Genomic DNA, 20,165 nt, shown 5'->3' with positions numbered 1-20,165 from the left:
AAATAGAGAAGTAGCCAGTTTAAAGACATGTGCATGATCCAATATCCCTCTCTAAACACCATTTTAATCCTTTGCTGAACTTTCCGAGGGTTTCAGTTGTCCATTCGAACCCTTCTGCTCCTCAGATGGCACAAATCCTTCTGCCAAAGTGCCCAGTTCTATGCAAAGAAATACTTCCTTTATCAGAAATTCTGTGGCTAGTAAGTTCATCTGAAGACTTCAGCAGTGTCCAAAGCAGATGGACCACAGATGGGAGCAGTGGGAGCGAAGGCTCCCTGAGAGCCCCTTTTGTTCTCCACTGGAGAGACTATGACTTTGGTTAAGGAAGAGTTCACAGTGACATTCTTCTTTGTCCTTGGTCTTTTTTCCCTCAGGATCATAAAAAAGGGACTACAGACACCAGCAGTGAGACAAAAGCAAGTGAAAGAACAAGAACTACTTCCTATCACAGAGATAATGCAGCTAAGAGAATTCTTTGTACCACCTTTCCCATCAAGAAAGCAGAGTGCAAGGACATATGAAAGAGTAGCATGAGCAGTGACCCCATAATGGCATGCTCCAGGATTTCACCTTAAACACATGGCAAGAGGATCAGGAAGCAGACAATGATACTCACCTGCTTACAGGAGGAGGGGTTAGTTAGCAGGTCCTATGCAGGCAGCAGTCGCAAATAACGAAGAAGGAAACATGCCAAAAATTAGCACAGAGAAAGATACCAAGTTTAACAAGGCAGCTGAACTTAGACACACACTGTTTTCTAAGAGCATAAAATGTTTAGCAAGTAATTCTGGCCCAGATGGTTCAAAGGTATTTCAGCATTTCTTTGCGTATTTTGAATCAGCAGATGTCAGGGAACTAAGAGTCCTAGGTCTTTTCTGAAAATAATAAATTTGGTCTCCAAAGCATAAATCTCCTAGGTCTTTAAATATTAACTAGGATAATGCTTAAATACCTTTACAAATCCAGTCCAGAGCCTTACTGAAAGAACTGCCAAGGTTATAACTTGAGGGTCAGTTCTCCTCTCCTGATGCATCGGCGCAGTTTGTGGGTATTAACAAGTGTAACAAGCAACAACTTGCTTCAATGGCATGTTATACCCTTTAACAACTTGTAGCCAAGTATTTTGAAAGTGCTCTGTAACCGCCAAAGAGGCTTTACAGCACTTCTGGATGACACACTCCAACTATTTCATGACATATTCTGTACTCCAGGAAAACACCAGCTATACTGAATTAAAAGGTCAGTATTACACAGTAAGATTGGAGCAAAGTCAAAAGACAAGTGTCAGAATACTTGGTCCAGCATTCTGTACACTGGACAATTTTGCTTTCCCTCATAGCCACCAAAAAGGACACATTGGGCTTGAGAGAGGAGAAGAGACCCTCTGTCATTAACAAAATTAGGAAAATAGAAAAATTGTTTAATGTAAATGAAACTGGAAAAAACATGAAGATCATGTTAATAACAGCAGAGAAAGAAATGTCTTTATCTCTACTCATTCAGCATTTCAGATGCAAAAGGGCAAGGCTTCTCATTGACGCTTTTCTTTACAGACATTTGGATGAAGTTTAAAAGTCACAAACCCAGAGTAAACACATACTTGGTCAGAGTGAAATATTTTCAAAAGTAAAAGAGGAGAAAAGACTAAGTGTAAAATGAAAAAATTCTCATAAATTTTTAATTCAAAAGCAGTTTTGGTTGCCTGGTCATTAAAAAAAAAAAAAAAGAAAATTGGTGAGGACTTGGTGGTTGGAAACCAGTTCCGACTGGAGCAAGTATGGATGAAAAAGAAAGTATCACATAAATAACAACAAAATATTTAAGGAGAAAAAAAAAACCAAAACAATGTAAAAGCCTCCACAAATGCTGGAAGGGCAGCAAGATGTCTCACTGCACAAAAATACAAGTAGCTTACGTAAGTGTTACTGTAGTGTCTGGAGCCACTGTCATAAAGCATGCTTAATGAGGGTGGAAGAGTACTGTCCAGAGAACCACGGAGACAGGGGTAAGGGTCAGGTTAGTTTATGGCTGAATAGCTCAGGCTGCTTTCCAGTGATTGGTAACACAGCCATAAACATTACGATTCTTACTGAGACCAGGACAGCTTTGGTTTTGGATTTTGGGGACAAAAGGAAGAAAGGCTTTGCAAGGTAATTTCTAGTGAGGAAGCTGCAATGTTTGCACCTGAAACATTGGAATGGAAGCTCTTGGGACAGGGTCTAAATCCAATCTTGTAACAGCACTGAAGGTTCATGTGCCTTTCTTCCCCTCTGTGGATGAAGATCTTGTTTCAAGGAGTGGGATTTACAGAAAGAGAGAGGGGGAACCACTGAAACAGCAACAGCTATTTGCAGACACAGAATGAGAAATGAAATCCCATCATGCAACAGTTAACGCTGCATTCTTCACAGCTTATCCATGTGGCTGTGAGCTAATAAATAAGAAGTTATTTATTATGTGTCTAGATTAGATAGAAAAATGAAAGAGGGAAGGGAGCAGATGGAAAATCCAAAGACAAGGGGCTGGATTGTTAATTTTAAGGTACTGAGTAAATTAATTAAGTAGTTATCATCACTGTAAGGAGTAATCATAAAGATGATTTATGGCAGTTGGATCTGCGTCTTTTCCTAAAACTTCAGAGTCATGATCCAGTTCTGCAGCATACAAAACATTGAAAATATTCCAAAAGCAAAGGAAAGCTAGGGTAGTTCAAGAAGTGAAAGTACAATTCGTCTGCTGCTAAATCTCATTCAGCGGAGATAGACAGATTGAAAGTGACTTGCTTTCCAAGAAAAAGAGGAGGGAAAAATACATTCTAATAAATGGCCACTTTTAAAGTATGCTGTTCGTTCTATAATCTGTAATTCAGACAGTTTCTATCACCTAGCCAGTTCAGGCAGTTGGCTGTTTAAGAAACAACAGACAAAATGAAAGACAGCTAATACAGTCACCTTGCTCAATACGCAGGGAACTACAGCCTTTTTTCTCTGGATGAATGGGAGAAACAGAAAGATTGATATGCCAGTATAAACATAAAGCTCCGGAGCTTTTGGAAATCAGTGGCCACTGACATTAACTAGAGCATTACCTGCTGGTAATTGTTGCCTGTGAGAGCTGCCCATTCGTATGAAATACGTCCATAACAGATTAGACCCTGCCCCATGTGCCTGTCCCAACTTCTTTTGGTCTTCAGACTTTTTGAACAGTGGCAGAGCATCAAATGATGCAGCCTTGCCACCCTGCAGGTGTCACGTGTTCTTTTCTCCTCCAGAAATTTGAGACAGAAAAGCTATGGAAGAGTTCACTCCTACCTGGTGCCTCTGATACGCGGAGAACATCTTTTCAAAATCTTCTAGATCCAGCACCTTGAATGCCTTTAAATCATCAATCTCATTCCAGATTGTGCCATGGATCCTCTCCTAAAACAAAAGGACATACTTTAACAAGATAGCAAAAGTTTTAGCTAAGAACATCCAATCCCATTTGGATAGATCATTCTGTTCTCCTCACTGGTCACATTCCTATGCACTACTGCTGTCATTTTAGAGGACACACTTTGTTTCAAGAGTCAAAGGAGAAAAAATAGTGGGGTTTTTTTGGTTTTGTTTTTAAACATACTATTTTGTATTTTTCATCACAGCTAGCCTCTAATGAAAAGGCACATTCCAAGACTAGCAGACCACATCTCAAGCATTATCCGTGATCCCACAGCATATTTCCTTTCAAGAGTGGCCATCTGTCTAACACAACCATTGTGGTCATGCTGAAAGGAGTGTTACCATCAGGAGGCAAAAGCTTAGGAAAAGCACTGATGCATGACAAACCCCAGACACATCTTCCCTTTCGCAAATTTTGCCAGGTTCTTTTATAAAGCCTAAAGGGTGTGTGGTTTTCATTCTGTCTGTCTGTGAAAGTAGTTTAAAATTTTATTTTATTTTACTTTTAAGCCTATGAGTCTTTGAAGTCTGATTGTTTCCTATTACATGAACTCTCTTGTCTACATGAGGGCTTTGTCAAGTCAGATAGACACAAACTATACCCAGGTCCCTGAAACAGCATCGTTCACAGTAAGTGCAAATGTTCACAACCCTTGTGATGATACATTATCCTGAATGCAGGGAACCCTAGCTGTTTGGCAGATGATTAGCATGGAGGGAGACAGGCACAGACTTCTCCTCCTACTTGCTGTCCACCAACCCCACAACAAATAGGCTCCTTTGGCACATGAATTAACTAATCAGCAGTCATCCTAAACTAAGTGAAGGTCTTGGGTCTCTTGCTGACATTCTCAGGACAGATATCCTTCCTGGAAGAGGACACAAAGATTGAACTACCTTCTCCTTCCTACTGATACTTAAGGTGCATGTTTTGTGGGACAAGATTTGGGTGCCCTTCACACCTGACACCACTATTCTTCAGTTAATTTAGTTTATGAAGTGTATATTTATTGAACTTTAGTAACTGCAAAAATAATGAAAATCCTAATTAAAAGAAAAAAGAAATGGACAAAAGGAGTTGTTAAAAAAGACCTAAGGAAATCCCAGGAGATGAAGAGCCAGCAGAACACTGATGCAGAAAAAGCCAGGAACCACAAGCAATAGCAATGAAACCCTCACACAGGTTCCAGCTCTGAAGTATCTGACTTATACCTACACAGCAAAGTGTGTTAACACTTCATTATCAGAACTAATTAGGAACAGGCTCTACTTCCCATTCAGAGTCATCAAAAGGAATGAGGGAAATGTGCTAAGCCACAAGGCTCAAGGAGCAAGGAAAAAACCTGACGAGGATAAAATGAGGGGGAAATAAAAGTGTGAAGTGTTCTGTAGGAAATTCCTGGCAGGGCAGACACTGTGCAAGAAAACCAACACCCTTTCTCCAGAGGCAGCCTGTGAGTGCCTGAGGGTAAGGAGGGGTGTCTGCAGTGCTATTTACAGTGAGAGCATATCCTAGATGGGAGCAGCACCCACCCCTGAGCAGGCTCACCAATATCATTGTATCATCCCTTGCAATCAGTGTGGCTCTTCTTTCCATAGCAGGAAGAACATGTGACTGTAACATGGCAAACAAGTCTGGGAGGCTCATCTCAGCCAAAGCAATAGGAGACAAAATTAATTTTCATTTTATCCTAGCCCTGAACTCTGCTGCCAATCTTAGCCAGAAGCATCCAGGCAGAGTGATCATTCTCATTCAATTTCCAGGCTGGCTTTGTAAACCATGAATTATAAATCCTGAGGGATGTATTTGAACAGCAGAGCAGTTCTCTGAGTGCCTCACTGTTTCAGACTCTCCAATCAAACACTGAAATGGTAGAATATTTCTTGACAGGAGTCCTTAGAGTCATCACAGGGATAGAGCCCTGAGGATGCTAAAAAGCTGTATGCTGTGTTTGGCAGAGGCTGGATGTGACTCAAGAGGCAGCTACTCATGAGTCTTGCCCATCTACCTGTCCAGCTGCAAAAATCTCACAAGAGTGAGGTTTCCTCACTAATGGCAAGAACAGCAAAAATGTCCTACAGAACAGTCTCGTCTGAATGAACTGCAAAGGTGCCAAAACAGGAAGTTCTGAGACTCAGAAAGGGACTGCAGAGAGTAGTTTTCCCCCTACTTTCCCAGGAAAAGAACCCAGTGAAAATGATTCTGACTTCAATTAAGATTCATTTTAAGAGCCAGGTTGAATCTGGTCCTGTACAGGATGGTTTATATGCTACTTGTAGCAGAAAGACAAATTCCAAAGCAGCACCCATTGCAATGGTGTGCACAAACAGAACTTTGAGCAAAGCAATCCAATTTTAGGGCTAATGCAGGCAAAGAAAAAATCAAGGCAAGCAGAGGTATAAACAATTTTTGTTATACGTAACGCTTGAAATGGGCCTGTCCTTTCTATTTCTACTATAAGCTCTGTCCTTGAAAATTTTCATATTGCTGCCAGATAATTTCCTAGACTGAACTCTTGGTACACAGTTTACACAGTTATGGATTAACTGGCTGATAGTTCCTTGTCATCAGCCAGAGAAGACAGAGCATTTTAAGAGAAACAGACTTGCATAATGTGGTTGTTATGATAAATGATTCTCTCAGCACCATAAAAATATTTATGGTCCCTAAATAACAATTTAAAAATAAATTCTTTATTCCTTTTCTTTTGTTTTCCTCTGTCTTTAAAAAGAGAAAGAAAAAAAAGAAAAAGAAGAAAATAAAAAGAAAAGAGCAGTCATTTTTTCTGTAGTGTTTTTCTCTCCATCTTTATTTTTTTATTTACTTAGTCATTCATTTATTCATTCTCCAATGAATTCTTCCAAGATCTGTGGTTCCTCTGCTTTGGGAAGTCTTGGCCCACTTTGAGAAGCAAATCCTGTGAACTTCCCAGCATCCTCTAACAAAATGGTGACAGATACCAGGTCAAGAAACACCTTATTATGAGAACAAGTATTGACAACGCATTTGCCCTGTCAAGATGAGTTTTTGGGATGCTGCGTTTAACAATTCAGTTGCTGTAGCAGTTGCATCATTCCACCTTTACAGTGAATCCCAGTTTGCTGACAGATACTGGAAAAGGAGTGTTTCATGGCACTACAAATCGTATCAAGCTGTCCTCTGCTACATCTAAAGGATGATTTTATTTACCCCGATAGATAAATAATGGTATTCTGGAAGGCATCAAAGTCCATCATGCCTCAGTAGCCGCACAGCATGAGTGAAAACTTACAGTACTTTTGTTTGACCTGAAGGTCCAGAGAAACCATGGAAACAATAAGTCTTCTGTGAATACTGGAGCAGGCAATCCTGCTTATTAGTGGGTTAATATTTGTAGAGTATTAACCAGAAAAGTAGAAGCAACTTAAAATTTCAATTCAGAATTCCATTATGAATCTGAAAAGTGATATAAACAAAGCACATTTTCCAGACTTTTGTCTTGATATTAGATGCTTTCTTCAGTGTGAGAAAAATCCACTTCATGCAGAAGCTGCATTTTTGGCCCATTTTTTTAATCAAAATGTCTGTTTTATTTCATTGTAGGCCTAGGTACCACCACAGCTGTTATGAGCAGCTTCACAATGAGAATTTGGAAAACTCTTTCCATTGACTTTGAATCTCTAGCAGCAGTCCTTCATCATTTTATGCCATAAACCTCAGGCTGCTTTTAGGAAGAAAGTTTCAGAAATCCTAATCATTGATAACATTATAGAAACATTTTTTTTAAAATTAGTGTCAAAATGAACATTTCCTGTTTACGCGACTGGCTATTTTGGGTTTGGTGGTTTTGGTTTGTTTTTATGTGTGTGTGGTTTGGGTTTTTAAAAAAATTCCTATATACAAATACCTTTCTTATGAAGCTATTTCAGTCAGATCTATTTGGGGCTGGCTAAAAAAAGCCTTCCTGACATCACTGATGAGAGTCATTACCAGGACACTTGATGGGAAGCTGCTTCTCTAGCCATGAGATAACAAGCAGAGCAGTCGAAGGCTGACTTGATTTACTCTGAGAACTTCAAATAAATATGTTTATATTTATTAAATTGGTAATTATTAATCCATACTTCCAGTATTCTTGAAACCACTTCATTGCTTGGATTAACCATAAATGTTTAATCCCTGATTGACCTTTGGTGTTATGAAAAACTCAGAGTGAGAGAGCATTGCTGCCCAGAAACAAAGAAAGGAATCTTTCCAGGATATTATAGTGGTTATATAGCAATATCTTTTTCTTAAAAAACAGAGATCCTTGGCACCAGCACTACTGTAGTGCTGTATGAATGGAATTCACAATGCTACAGTGCTGTATGAATGGAGCTGTGGTGTGGAAGGGCTTCATCAGAACTCAGCCCATCCATGCATCTAAATGTCTTTGCCACTGATCATTAGCTCACATCAAAGCTAGCACAAAGTCCCTAATTCTCAATGGAAATTAGTGGGCTGTTGGAGTTTCCTTGTTAGAAGCACTGATCCTTTCCAGTCAAACCTTTTTTTGTGGTGCCCATGGGAACTGTGGACAATCAGTTATTGTCAACTGCTAAGAGCTTGACTACATTTGATATTTCTCCTAACACCCAACAGCCCAGTTCTTTCCTTCCAAATACAAAATCAGCATTGGAAAACAAGGTGTCATATGAATTGCCCTGGAGAACAGCCTTGATTCCACTACTGAGAAAGTATACTGCAGACAAATCCCTCTCAGCCGGCCCTGTCCACACTCCTCTTGGCCTCTGTTGGTTTTCCCTCACTCCCTCAAGGCAGGCTGCATGGACAGAGAGGAGTTTGCTCTCACGTGGGCTGCTGCCTCAGTCCTGGCAGCATCTTCCTACTTACTTGAAAAACCTTCTGAGAGAGACTCTGTACTAATTGCTTAGAGAAGGGTGGTCTAAACAGTATGCAGAGATAACTAAAAGCTGAATAGCTGACCTGCTTGTGGCCCTAACTTTATGTACAGCTGTTGCCAACACTGCATTTTCTCACCTTGCTGTGTTTCATGTATTGTTCGTGGGGAAAAATTGTTTTCGTGGGGAAAAATTGTATTCACATGAACTGGAAGTTAACCCCTACCACAAACCACAAAAATACTATGCACACTTCCAAGCCTCAGTTTCCCAGGCTCAAAAAATTGAGATGTGCTGCTCCCAGACATGGTGCTTGTTGTGAGTCCTCATTCATTCAAGTCTGGCTATTCTGACAGCTCAGTTCAGGAGAACACCACATAAGTACAGCAAAGGTCACACAAGGCATGACAAGGCCCATCCAATCTACTCATGACTTTGTGCTCAGACGATTCATATCCATGTGAATAGAAAGATACTGAAGCAGGAAATCTAGGATAACTGAGGAAGATGACCAAAACATATCTGCTTCTCCAGCAGTCAGTGAAATTAAATAATTGCACAGCAAAGGGCAACCCAAGTGACAATGTGAGACACCTGTATCGACACCACAACCTCTGCCATTTTGCAGAGACCATACCAGGTTCAAAACATTAACACTGGCAGACACCCCAAAACAAAGGCCCCACCCTCTTATGCCCCTTTTCCCAACTATTTTGCCTTCCTCAAAATAGTGTCTTCTAGCCTTCTCACCACCCAGGTCTTCAATTTTATTAGCACAGCTGCCGTCACTCTTATCCAGAGGGCAGGATAAGCCTAGAGTTACTGTACACTAAACAGAAACACCTGTGACTCTCTCTTTTTCATATAAATTCATATATATATATATTAGTTATTATTTCTTTTCTTCAGAGCACTAAGTCCCATGTTCTGCAAAGGAAAATAAATCCTTGTCCTTACATTCTCTCCCACACCCCCCACGTGGCCTTGACAGACAAGCACAGACAGTGCAGCAAATATTTCACTTCACTTTATTTTAAAGAAAAGGGGAGAGGGGGAGAGAGAATTCTTGTGGCATTCCAGAGGTCCCTGGACACTCATTCCAAATGCCGGAGTTGGGCCCTGGGTGAGTTTCAGTCTAAAAGAGAACCTGGGTTTCTAGGCAGCAATCCAAACTCAACACAGACACTTTTTTTCTTTCTAAATCATTTAAAAAAATTAAGACCTGAAGAGAAGGGGAGGGAAAAGAAGAAGGGAAAAAAGAGAGAGAGGAAAGAGAGAGAAGTGAAGGGGAAGGAGACACAACCAAGGTAGAAGAAAATGAGTGCAACAGGAAGAATCCAAGTCCTCTGGGGTTTTTTTGCCAGCCTGGAGTTTTATCACCAATAGACAGAGATCTAACTGTTCAAGGAGAGAGGCAGCTTCCCTCATGGCCATGAACTAACAGGGAGGAGAATCAGGACACCTTTCTTTCCTTGGTGATGCCTCCTGCCACAGTAGAGGTGGCTGATCTTCTAGATGGTTCTCACCATGTTTTGCCCACATTGGCTCTGCTCATCCTTTTCCCTGGTGCACAAGTGATGGCAGCTCATCAGTCCTGCAGATGTCCAGCTCTGATGTACATATTCAGCCCCACTACAGCTTTGCTTAACCAGGTCATTTGCATGCCCAGATCTGTGCAGCTCAATCTATCCAGCGCCTTGCTCATCACAGGGGATGTGCTGCACTGCTGGAGAACTGGGGAGACTCCCTCATGACAATTAATGACTCCTACTGACCAGAGCCCACAGAAAGCCACTATCACTTTGCATTTCATGGCATTAATCAACACTGGGGAATACTCAGAAAGTAAATTAATTGAGTAATGCAGTTTCTTACCTCACTCAGCTTAGCCCAGTTGAAGGATTTCAGTGGATGTGAAGGCTGCGGGATAGATTTCTTCTTCAGACTGGGGCCACCAGTGGTGAAGGTGGTTGTTGAAGGGGGTGGCACCCCCATGCTGAAGAAAGGTGGTGCTCCTGGCGGAGGAGGAGGTCCTCCTGGAGGAGGTGGTGGAGCAGGAGGAGGGGGACAGCTGGAGAAGGGCAGAGGAGGTGGCAGCAGTGGCAAATTCTCAGACATGTGAGAAGTGGACAAAGCTAATGGGCCACCTGGAGGAGGGGGTGGTGGGGGTGGGAAGGAAATGGTGCCCCCTTGCTGGAAAATAAAAAACACAGAGAAAAAGAAAGCAAACATTTTAAAAGGCACAATAACTCCATGTTGCCAGCTGATGTGATTTTATTACGGCTTTCAAAATATTTGATGTTTTCTTTAAAGCCTCCTGCACTCAAAGCCATGCAATAAAGGGAGGAATCTCAGCTTTCATTTAAGAGAAAGTTTCAAGCCCTTGGAGTTGTGGAGAAGAGCTTGAAAAAAAGAACCACAAATGGCTCAGAAAAACAGAAAGCTGGTAAAAGAAGCCAAAATGTATTATTTTCTCCTTATGTATGAAAAAAGAGAAAAGTTCAATCTTATGAACTTTTGAACTCCTGGGTTTAAAAGCTAAGGGTTTGAAACACTGAATACCTGTCATTAGGCCCCACTAATGCAAACTGGGAGAGGGGAGGAGGGAATGAATCTGCTCTCTGCAGTGTCTAACTTCTCAGGGCTGTGTTCTGGTGAGTTGTGGCTCAGGCACACTGCTGGGATAGAAGGAGCACCAAACAGGAGGGAGCACCTGCAAATGTCACTTTTGCAGAACTCCAAGGCAGTTCAGATGCTCTTGCAGCATAATAGGAATCATGTTTCTTCCCTAAATATACTTTTGTATCAGGGAGGTTTCTCTCTATTCCACTGAAATAACAACCAGGGCTACCCCACTCAGCAGTGAAAATTGTGGCTGGAGAAGACGCGTGTGCCTCAGCAGCTCCTGCAAGGAACGCAGCTGAGGAGAAGGAATGAAGCAGCCCATGCATTAACCATTCTATACCACCAGCTCAGGGATTTTGGTCTCAGCTAAAAGATGAGCAGCTTCTAAATATTCTCTATTATGACCACAGATGTGCTTCATTCAAAATAAGCTTTTGTTCACCATTCACTAGTTAGCAGCCTTTAAAAAAGGATGGGGAAAACTCCCAGTCTCATACCGAGAACTCATTAAGTTGAGCCACCAGATCATTCATCTGGTCTCGGGTCTGGCGCAGCTCCAAGGATTCCTTCTGCAGCTTGTCCTTCATTTTGTTCAGTGTCTTCATCATTTCATCCTTCTCCTGGGTCTTTGTTTCACATTCCCGCTCCTTCTTCTCTAGCCTGCTCATCAGCTCAGCATGGTCTAGGGGGAACATGCAAGTGGGACAGATGACAAAAAGCTCATGAACAGCCCCTGAGGAGATGTAGGTTATGCTGAAATAAAGCTGACAAATCTGTCAGCTCAAGCAGGGATGTATAACGAGAGCAAGAAAAAGAAAATAGAGTCTGACCGTCCTGACAATGACCTTCAGTGATCAATACAGCAATGCCCAAGTTTCGGCTAGATTGTAAAATCACTTCATGTGAGGACTGAGGGGACCCCTACCCTGTGAAACACATAAACTGTTCACCATGAACAAAACATATGCAAAAGGAGAAGTTGTGCCCAGCTGTGCTGCTTGCTGCTCTGTGAATGAATTGGGATCAGTCTTGCCTCCGTTTCTGCCTACCCAAGCACAGAGGATGCACTCACCTTTCCGGAACTTCTCTGCCTGATCCCTCCACTGCTTGACTTCATTTTCATTCACCAGCCTGAAAGATGAAATGAGATAATTTAAACTTTTTCTGAGCTACCCAGGTTGAAAGGCAAATGGCCATTACGTGTAGTGATCAGCAAACGGAAACCCGGTGAGCGTACAAGTTTATACAGCATCATGCCAGTGGTCCTTCTGGATCCAGATTCTGCTCCCTAGCCTACAGCTAATACAAATATGATGCCTTGTTACTCAGTGTCATAAAAGGCATAAAGGAATGGCTGGGGAAGAAAGACCTGACACATTCCTGTCTTCAGGTGATGCTCTCAAACTGCCAACTCTACTTATTTTGAAAGAGAGAAGACATCACCAATATAATCCCAGCTGGTATGGGTTAAAAATTACCCCATCCTTAATATAAAACCAGATTACCATTGTTTTTCCTACTTTCTGAGGTTCTATTTTTTTTCTTACAAGGAGGAAGAACACTTCTCTACTGGGTAATATATCAGTAACAAGGCAATTCTCATATCTCATACTGGCACAGCTATTTCCTATTACTGACAGAAAATATGCAGGGCATGCTGGGGATTGATTAGATATGCAGAATGAGGAGTAGCTATGAAAGTAGAAAGGGAAGATCAGGCATGAAATCTACAATGAAGTCTGGTATCCAACACCACTGTATTTTTCCATGACAAGAAATCAGTTTCGATTTTGGCTCATGCCTGTAACAAGAGGAACTGTAAAACTTTTAGTACAGGAGAATTTGGTTTCATATAGGACTTATGTTCTATAAATGTTCTTTTCAGTGGATAATTCGGAAGGGTAATGGGCCATGAATTTACCTGCAGAGGCAGTTGGATGAAATGAAGAATCCAAAAGTTTGGCTAAAAAAGGACTGAGAACAGGGAAGTTGAGATGAGAGCCAGCTCATGTAGCTAGACTTCTCAAATGATGCATCCTATGGGAAAAAATAATGGTAATGCCCTCAACCAAGTCTGTGGGTGAGAGCAAACAGACACTTTATGAAGAGGTAAGAGGTTTTGTGTGTCAAGCGGGGACTGCTTTCCCCTATTTGCAATCTTTTTAAACCATGTGTTCATTAGTGAGGAATGGGATCTACATAGAGATGATGACATTATTTTTATTGTTTTCAGTATCAAGGAAAGCTTTCATGAGCATCCTGAATGATAAAAAGGCACATGAGGAAGCCTTGTTATAAAATCTGAGCATTTTTTCTGCTCTTCTAACCGGATTAACATTTACTAGAAGTCAAAGACAAGGACTTTGCTAGAAGATACTGCCAAGCTAAGATGTCATTAGAAGGAAACTACTTAGAAGACTTAACTGCTTAACAAGACAATGAGAAGCTGTAAGTTGAAATAAGAAAGTCCTCACATATGATATTTTATCTCCTAAGCACCTGCACACTGATCATATCCTTATACCTGCATAACAGAAATAATAAATAATAATCAGCTTACATTTTAATGATATTTTTGACATTGAAGTTTTCCAATGGAGCTATATCTGGATCATCTCCTCGTTCATCCTGAAGAACAATTTGTTGGAGTATTCTGTCCAACAGCTGCCACTGCTGGAAGTTTCCTCCATTCCTCTTATCTGTATGGAAAAAAGACCAACCCATGAGAACTTCCAATTCCACACTAAAGTGCACAGACCTGCCAACAAACTGGCATTCTTTCCTTCCCACCTTTCCTCTCAGTCCTGTATGCAATGAATTACAGAACACAAAGACTAACTCTGAACAGTTGTTAGCAGATTATTGACAAACACTTGGCATACTGGAACAGCACATAACAGGCACGGGCAACTTTCTGCCTGATTTGCACATTCAGGCTATGCAACCCTTTTGACAGGCTAGCTATAACTTGCACTTTAAATGTCTATAAAAAGGATTCCTTTGTGATAATTAATACTCAGTGCTTTCTGGGGCTTCATGTTGAGGGCACTGAAAAAACAATGAGATGTTCTATCTGCATGCTTGGTTATCTGCAAGTCAGTAAAACTCAAGTGGCATGAAAAATTCGTACAACATGACCAGAAAGTGTGGAGATACAGAACAGAAATTGACTGGGGACTGAAAGGGGCTGACAGAAAGGGACTGATCCCATGGATATCAAAACAGAGGAGCCAGAGCAACATAAAGTTCACCTCATCTCTCTAAGTTACATGACCTATATCTTTAGATTCTTTATAACTGCTCCAGTACAATCCTGTCCTGGCCTAACAGGATTTAGTCCTTCTGCCACCAAAAATCCCAGTCAATATGTAAAGCTCAAGTGCTGTTCTAAAGAGTAATATCAAAGAGGCCACTGAGACAAAGTGTTGTTTGAATTTGTGCACAGCAGTACTTGAATCTAATGAGAGCCTGAGAACATATCACACTACTTTCTGAAAAGCACACCATAGTACATCTCCCTCATGTTCCCTTCTCAATCTGACTGCTCAAATATGGATGAAAGTAATGGAAGACCAGCACCTCACACATAACAGGATGAAGGCAGGCAGTTCTTTAGTGATCTTGCTGTTACATTCTGGATGCACAACTGGATTTTTTTATTGCAGTTAACAATAAGATTCTTATCACTTCCTTTGGAAACAAATGCCAATATTATTTTTCACTTTGAGTTTAGTAGCTCTCCATTGATGCATTGCCATGAGATAGCAGCCTGAAGACTTATTGTGGAATTTCCCAGTGGCAGAACAGCTTCCAGTACTGTGCTGTTTCACCAGAAAAAATCCTCAGTGTCTTTTTTTAATATTCAGAATGCTATCTATTTCTGGGAATTCCCTGATCTACAGCACAAGGAGTCTTTTTTAAAACTTCAAATTTAAAATCATTAAAAGCTTTGTCAGTGACTAGCTGGAATGTCTCAGCCACTTAATTTTATTTGCAAGTGCAGAGAGGTCAAACTGCTGCCCTAAGTATTGTGACAAAAATTTTGCTGGATGGAGTCAATGTAAGATACCAAGTTCATCAGCCACAGCCAAGTACTGAATGGGAGACAAGGGCAGTGTGTGCCCTGCTATCTGTGAACTTGTACATACACCAAAGCTTCACCCAGTTCTCCAATGCCCCTTGCTCTGGCAACCTGTAAATGTACTCACATGGCATCTGCAAGCAGTGCTGGAGGATGGATAACAAATAGGGATAGGCGTCTGTGTGCTTCAATCTCTTCTTGATCAACTCAAACATCTGAGAGGCACTTTTTGTATCAATGTGGATCTGAAGTGAGAGAAGAGGAAAAACCATCCACAGTGAAAGCCTGTTGAACTGTGAAAGATCCAGTCAATACAAAGACAGGCAAGTTTTCAGCAATTGGACCTCTGCAAAATCTCCTGCCATGTCCAGCTGCAGGTTCCAGTAACAGACACAAGGGTCCTTGACACCAACCTTGTCATCCCTACCCAGTATGGAAAAGATCCCCAAAGTAAAGGGCTAGAAAGGCAGGAGGCATGCAAAGCCACCAAGAAGCTGTTCTGGAACAAGCAAAACATTTGGGTCCTAGGAACTGGTGGCACAAACAGTAGAAGCTAAGAAAGAAAGGGACTGTTGTTCTGTATCTGTGTGCAGCAAGAGGTGTTCACAAAGAAAGAGGAGACTAAACCATTTGGGACCCTACAGCTTTTTATTGATGCCAGAGGTTGTCTTTGTTTTATGTCCATCTTTAAAATCCATATATTCTAAAATACTGATCCTCTCCACAGGCTCCAAGGCAACAGTCTTCATCAGAGTTTCATGTAACCTTGGGAAGAGTATCAGAAAATAGCCTAAACTTCACCCATAGTCCTGTAAAGGGGATGTCTGAAACTAGAAGGCATCCAGATCATCAGGACTGAGAAGCTGAGAGCAGGACTGAGAACCTCCTTCACTCCTGAACATTCAGGCAAACAAAAGAAAGAAGTTTTTATCAAAGACACTCATCAGAAGTCCTTTGTGTGATCACTGTTTTCACTGTTCACACACAACATATCTCCTACTTGCTAAATGAGAAACAGTGAAAACAAGAGCATTGGCTACTCCCAGCACCAAAGTCAAACGTTAGTTTTAGGGAGCACAAAGGAAATTTGCACCAAGCGTCCCGAGTGGATGCAAGTTCAGCTTTGTCGAGTTCAGGTACTCCAAAGAAAAACTTACCAGGTCAAACCGCTTGGCAAGCTCCAGGTCATCTTCATTTCTGACCATCTCAAAGAAATCTAAATGTCTAAGAGGAAACAGAAAAACAAAACATCTGCCAATGTTCATTGCATGATTCAGACTTAGAAACTAAGTGTGTCACTATAGAAGCAGCAATACCTCAGTTCAGCTACAACATATGGAAGTTGGCAAGCCTTTCCTACATGAAGTGCTGTCATAGGTATGCAAGGCAAGGGGGTCAGTGACAGGCCAAAGGAAAAGGCTGGCAGAGGTGTACACGCTCTGTAACTGTGCCAAGTCACTGTGTTGAGGTAAGATTCAAAAAACCCCAATAAAATAGGAAAGGGACATTATGTTTTTGATTAATGCAATGCCTGCAGTGATCACACATTTCAGAAAAGTCCACACCATACTTGATAGCCATCTATTAGATCATTAACAAGTTGATTCTTCTTAACAGTGGAGCAGAGGTGCATTCAGTGGACCAGTTCACAGCAGTCTCTAGATATTCCTATTGATAAGCACAGCAGCATGACAATGTTTGGATCTGGGTGACCTGGTGAGTGACACATTTGAACATCTGGACTTGGTTTACACAGAGACTGGAGCACAGCAGACGATGTGGAGAAAGACTGTGGCACTGTATATATCTGACACAGACGTCAGATATGGAGTCTATGTAATCCAGGCATCCGAGATCCTTGCAAACCTCTGTTATTCTCTTGACTAACTTGCAAAATCCAAAAGTGCCCTAAGCCCCTCCTAAACGCTCCTGGTTGCTGTCCAAAGGAATACAGATTATCTATAGGACAGATTCTCTTATTCTTGTTTATAATGTTGCAGATCAAAAGTAACATTCTGGTTCCAGCTCTGCAGCAAACTGCAGACATACAACTTGGAAACTCAGAACCTGCACTTAGACCATGCATACTCAGTCTCAATGAATTCAGTGGAGGCTTCCCTCCCTCCAACCAGGACATGCTTTTGTTCCAGATTTGCTTCAAGAGAAAGCAATTAGAATTGCTTTAGAATTGCAATGGAGGAAATCTTTTGCCACAGCCTCTGCCAGCTTAGTATGTATATTTCCTACCTCATCTGCTGATGTTAAGGACAAATATTTTTTTTAATTTTTTTTTTTTAGGGAGTCAGTTTCAGGAGGAGACAGAGACAGCTGTCTCAAATAAAGAAGAGTTTCTAAGAAGTCTTTCTGTTCATCAGTAGCTGTTGTCCAAAAATAAGTCTTACCTGTCCAGTGTGGCATTCTCGTGTCCTCTGAGCTTGTCAATGACAGGTTGAATTCCCAGCATTAGGAACTCATATCGGAGGTGCAATCGGAACTCCAGATTGTCCTTAAAAAATGGGGGGAAACCAAGTTATTTGTTTTCAAAAGCTGTCAATCACATTAAAAAAAATTACTTAAAACTTCAGTTCTTCCCTTTTTAATATTCTCTATCCTGGCACCAAATTCACATGATGATTAACTCCAGTAAAGTAAGTAAAAAAGAAATTAATGCCTTTGCCTCCATTTCACCTAAAAGTACAGGTATGTACTATGAATTTTACATATGCAGTCATAAGGACAGCACAGTCCATGTCATTCCATAAGGAACAGAAGCTATTGGCTTTTTTCCTGCTAGTCCATTAAAGGTTCCCCTCCTGGTTACAGATGAACAGTATTGCAGTCTTCCTCCTGGTTTTTCTGTTTATTTGTCATAAAACCATACACATAAAATCACATACTCTGACCTTCTGACATCTATTCACTGGGATGTTACAGGATTCCCAGAGACAAAGACAAATACATTGTCAGACAGCTCTCATGAGCTTGTTGTCTGTTGTGGTTTAACCAAAAAAGACAAAAAAGCCCATGTCACAAAAGTAACACGTTTTATGAAATAAATCAGTTTAAACTATCCTCCAGACTCAAAAGGAAGCCTTGTTAATAAAAGTAAAACAACGGGGCTTTTTTCTGAAATGTCTCCCTTTGATATTTTAAAATTAAAATGTTTTGAGTTTGGCTTTGAGTCAAAACAACTTAATATTTCAAAACATTTCTGAAGGTAAACCAAAATATTTTCCAAAGAGGCTGAAATAAAAAGGTAAATGCTCTGCAGTTCTTAAAACAAACAAACAAAAAAAACCCCATAACCAAAACAGCAAAAAACCAACCAAGCAACCAAAAAACAACCCAAAGTAAGCACTTCAGTGTAAATAGTCTATGTTATATTGAAGAAGCTTGAAATGAAATAATATGGAACACACTGTAAGACTGATCTGAACAACTAAGCATTATTTTCCACTAACTATATCCACTCACTTCCACAAGATTTGTGACTTAATCTACTAACTATTTCCAAGGTAAACTAATTTAAACGTAACATTTTCGAAGGAATTTCCAGGGCAGTGGCTCACCTCACCAGCGCCTGCATTCAGAACAGCGTTGATAAAAGACATGATGGCTGTTTTGAGGTTTACTTCATCTCGGTATCGCCCCATGCTCCGGTCGAGCTCATTTAACAATGACTGAAACAGAACAGCAAACAGCGTTAGAGGACATAAGCCAGTTCCTTGCAGGATAGATTGCACTTCTGTATACAGGGGGAGATAATTGTAAAGAGCTGTCTTTTGAGTAATAAAGCCTATGCCTGAACCTTGAAAGACTTCTCCTTGTTCCTTCACTTACCACCATTTAATATGAAGCAGACAATTATTACCTCTTGGTAAGCTCCTTTTACGGATTTTCAAATCACAGGAATATCTCCTGTGCATACAGCTCCAAAGCTCAAAGTTGAATTACACATCTCCACTGGAAGTGCAGTTAAGCTCCATTTTCCATGTTAAAGACTCATAGAATGGTTTGGGTTAAAAATAACCTTTAAAGATCATCTAGTCCTGACTCCCTCGCCATGGGCAGGGACATCTTTCCACCAAACCAGGTTTCTCAAAGCCCCATCCAGCCTGGCCTTGAAAACTTCCATGGATGAAGCATCTACAACTTTTATGGCCAACCTGTTCTCAACCATCTCCACCCTGATCATAAAAAAACCTCTTCCATTTATCCAACCTATGTCTAGCCTATTACAGTTTAAACCCTTTAGCCCTTGTCCTGCCACTACAGGCCCTGGCAAAATGCCTTTCTCCATCTTTATTATAAGCTCTGTTTATATATTGAAAGGCTGCTGGAAGTTCTCCCCAGAGGCTGCATGTCCCCCTGTTAACCAACTAACAGAGGTACTTAGCATTCAGGGGGTGCTCAGCACAGGCATGCTTTTGGTCTAATTTCTGCATACATATTGGTATTTTACCATAATCTTGTGAACATCAGGAGACAAAGGAGAAAAAGACTAGACAAATAACGTTGGTAGGTTTTGCCTTATTTAGGATTAATTCCACTTGAATATTGACCAAAGAAGTTATATGCAGAAACTGATTAGCCATGAAAGCAACTCTACTTTTAGCTTTGTACTGATCATCATTAATCTTCTCTTCAAGATCTTCTCTGATCAGTTCATAATTCCAAGGATGATCTTCCTTACTGAAAGAGTAACAAATTCCACTTGAGATCTGCCAGTTCAACTGTATGAGTTTCACTCCAGCGTTAATAATAAATGCCTCACACTCATATATTTGTTTTGCTGTCACACTAAAAAAGAGAGAATACTGTTTAGTCTCCCCAGGAAGATGTTATAAGATGTTATATCCCTTTTATAGAGGGATAACAAAGACAAAAATAACTTTTTAATGTTCAGCTCAGCAGACCATCTAAATAACATTTTGACGCTATGGTGCTGAATAAGGAAGCTCATTTTCCTCTAGTCAGTCTTTTGTCCCTGGGGACTGAAAGTGTTCATTCATAGCAAAATCCTTCCTCTGCGAGTCATCAGTTTCACAGGTCTATCTTGTCTTCTGTAGAAAGCCAGGGAAATACGTCTCAAGAAACAGGAGGAATATCCTCCTGTGCATTCTTCAGGGGAAAGAATAACC

The 20,165-nt window shown here is 40.9% G+C and overlaps 1 protein-coding gene across 6 annotated transcripts in view; it reads right to left on the bottom strand.

The window, feature by feature from the left end:
- DAAM2 (dishevelled associated activator of morphogenesis 2) overlaps positions 1-20,165 on the bottom strand; it is a 205,449-nt gene that overhangs the window by 38,878 nt on the left and 146,406 nt on the right. For 5 of the 6 annotated variants that reach the window (XM_032102750.1, XM_032102751.1, XM_032102752.1 and 2 more), the window contains 10 exons: positions 18,594-18,704; positions 17,427-17,530; positions 16,182-16,248; positions 15,152-15,269; positions 13,504-13,642; positions 12,016-12,074; positions 11,441-11,625; positions 10,194-10,511; positions 3,312-3,419; positions 617-649 (listed from right to left, as the gene is read on the bottom strand). In XM_032102750.1, coding sequence (XP_031958641.1) covers positions 617-649; positions 3,312-3,419; positions 10,194-10,511; positions 11,441-11,625; positions 12,016-12,074; positions 13,504-13,642; positions 15,152-15,269; positions 16,182-16,248; positions 17,427-17,530; positions 18,594-18,704 — 1,242 coding nt within the window. The remainder of the gene's footprint in view (positions 1-616; positions 650-3,311; positions 3,420-10,193; positions 10,512-11,440; positions 11,626-12,015; positions 12,075-13,503; positions 13,643-15,151; positions 15,270-16,181; positions 16,249-17,426; positions 17,531-18,593; positions 18,705-20,165) is intronic. The other variant, XM_032102755.1, reaches the window with a different exon arrangement.

Source organism: Corvus moneduloides, chromosome 3 (genome assembly GCF_009650955.1).
Source record: "Corvus moneduloides isolate bCorMon1 chromosome 3, bCorMon1.pri, whole genome shotgun sequence".
Lineage (NCBI taxonomy): Eukaryota > Metazoa > Chordata > Aves > Passeriformes > Corvidae > Corvus > Corvus moneduloides.
The sequence above is the reverse complement of the archived record's forward strand: the minus strand, read 5'-3'. Positions and strand labels throughout refer to the sequence as shown.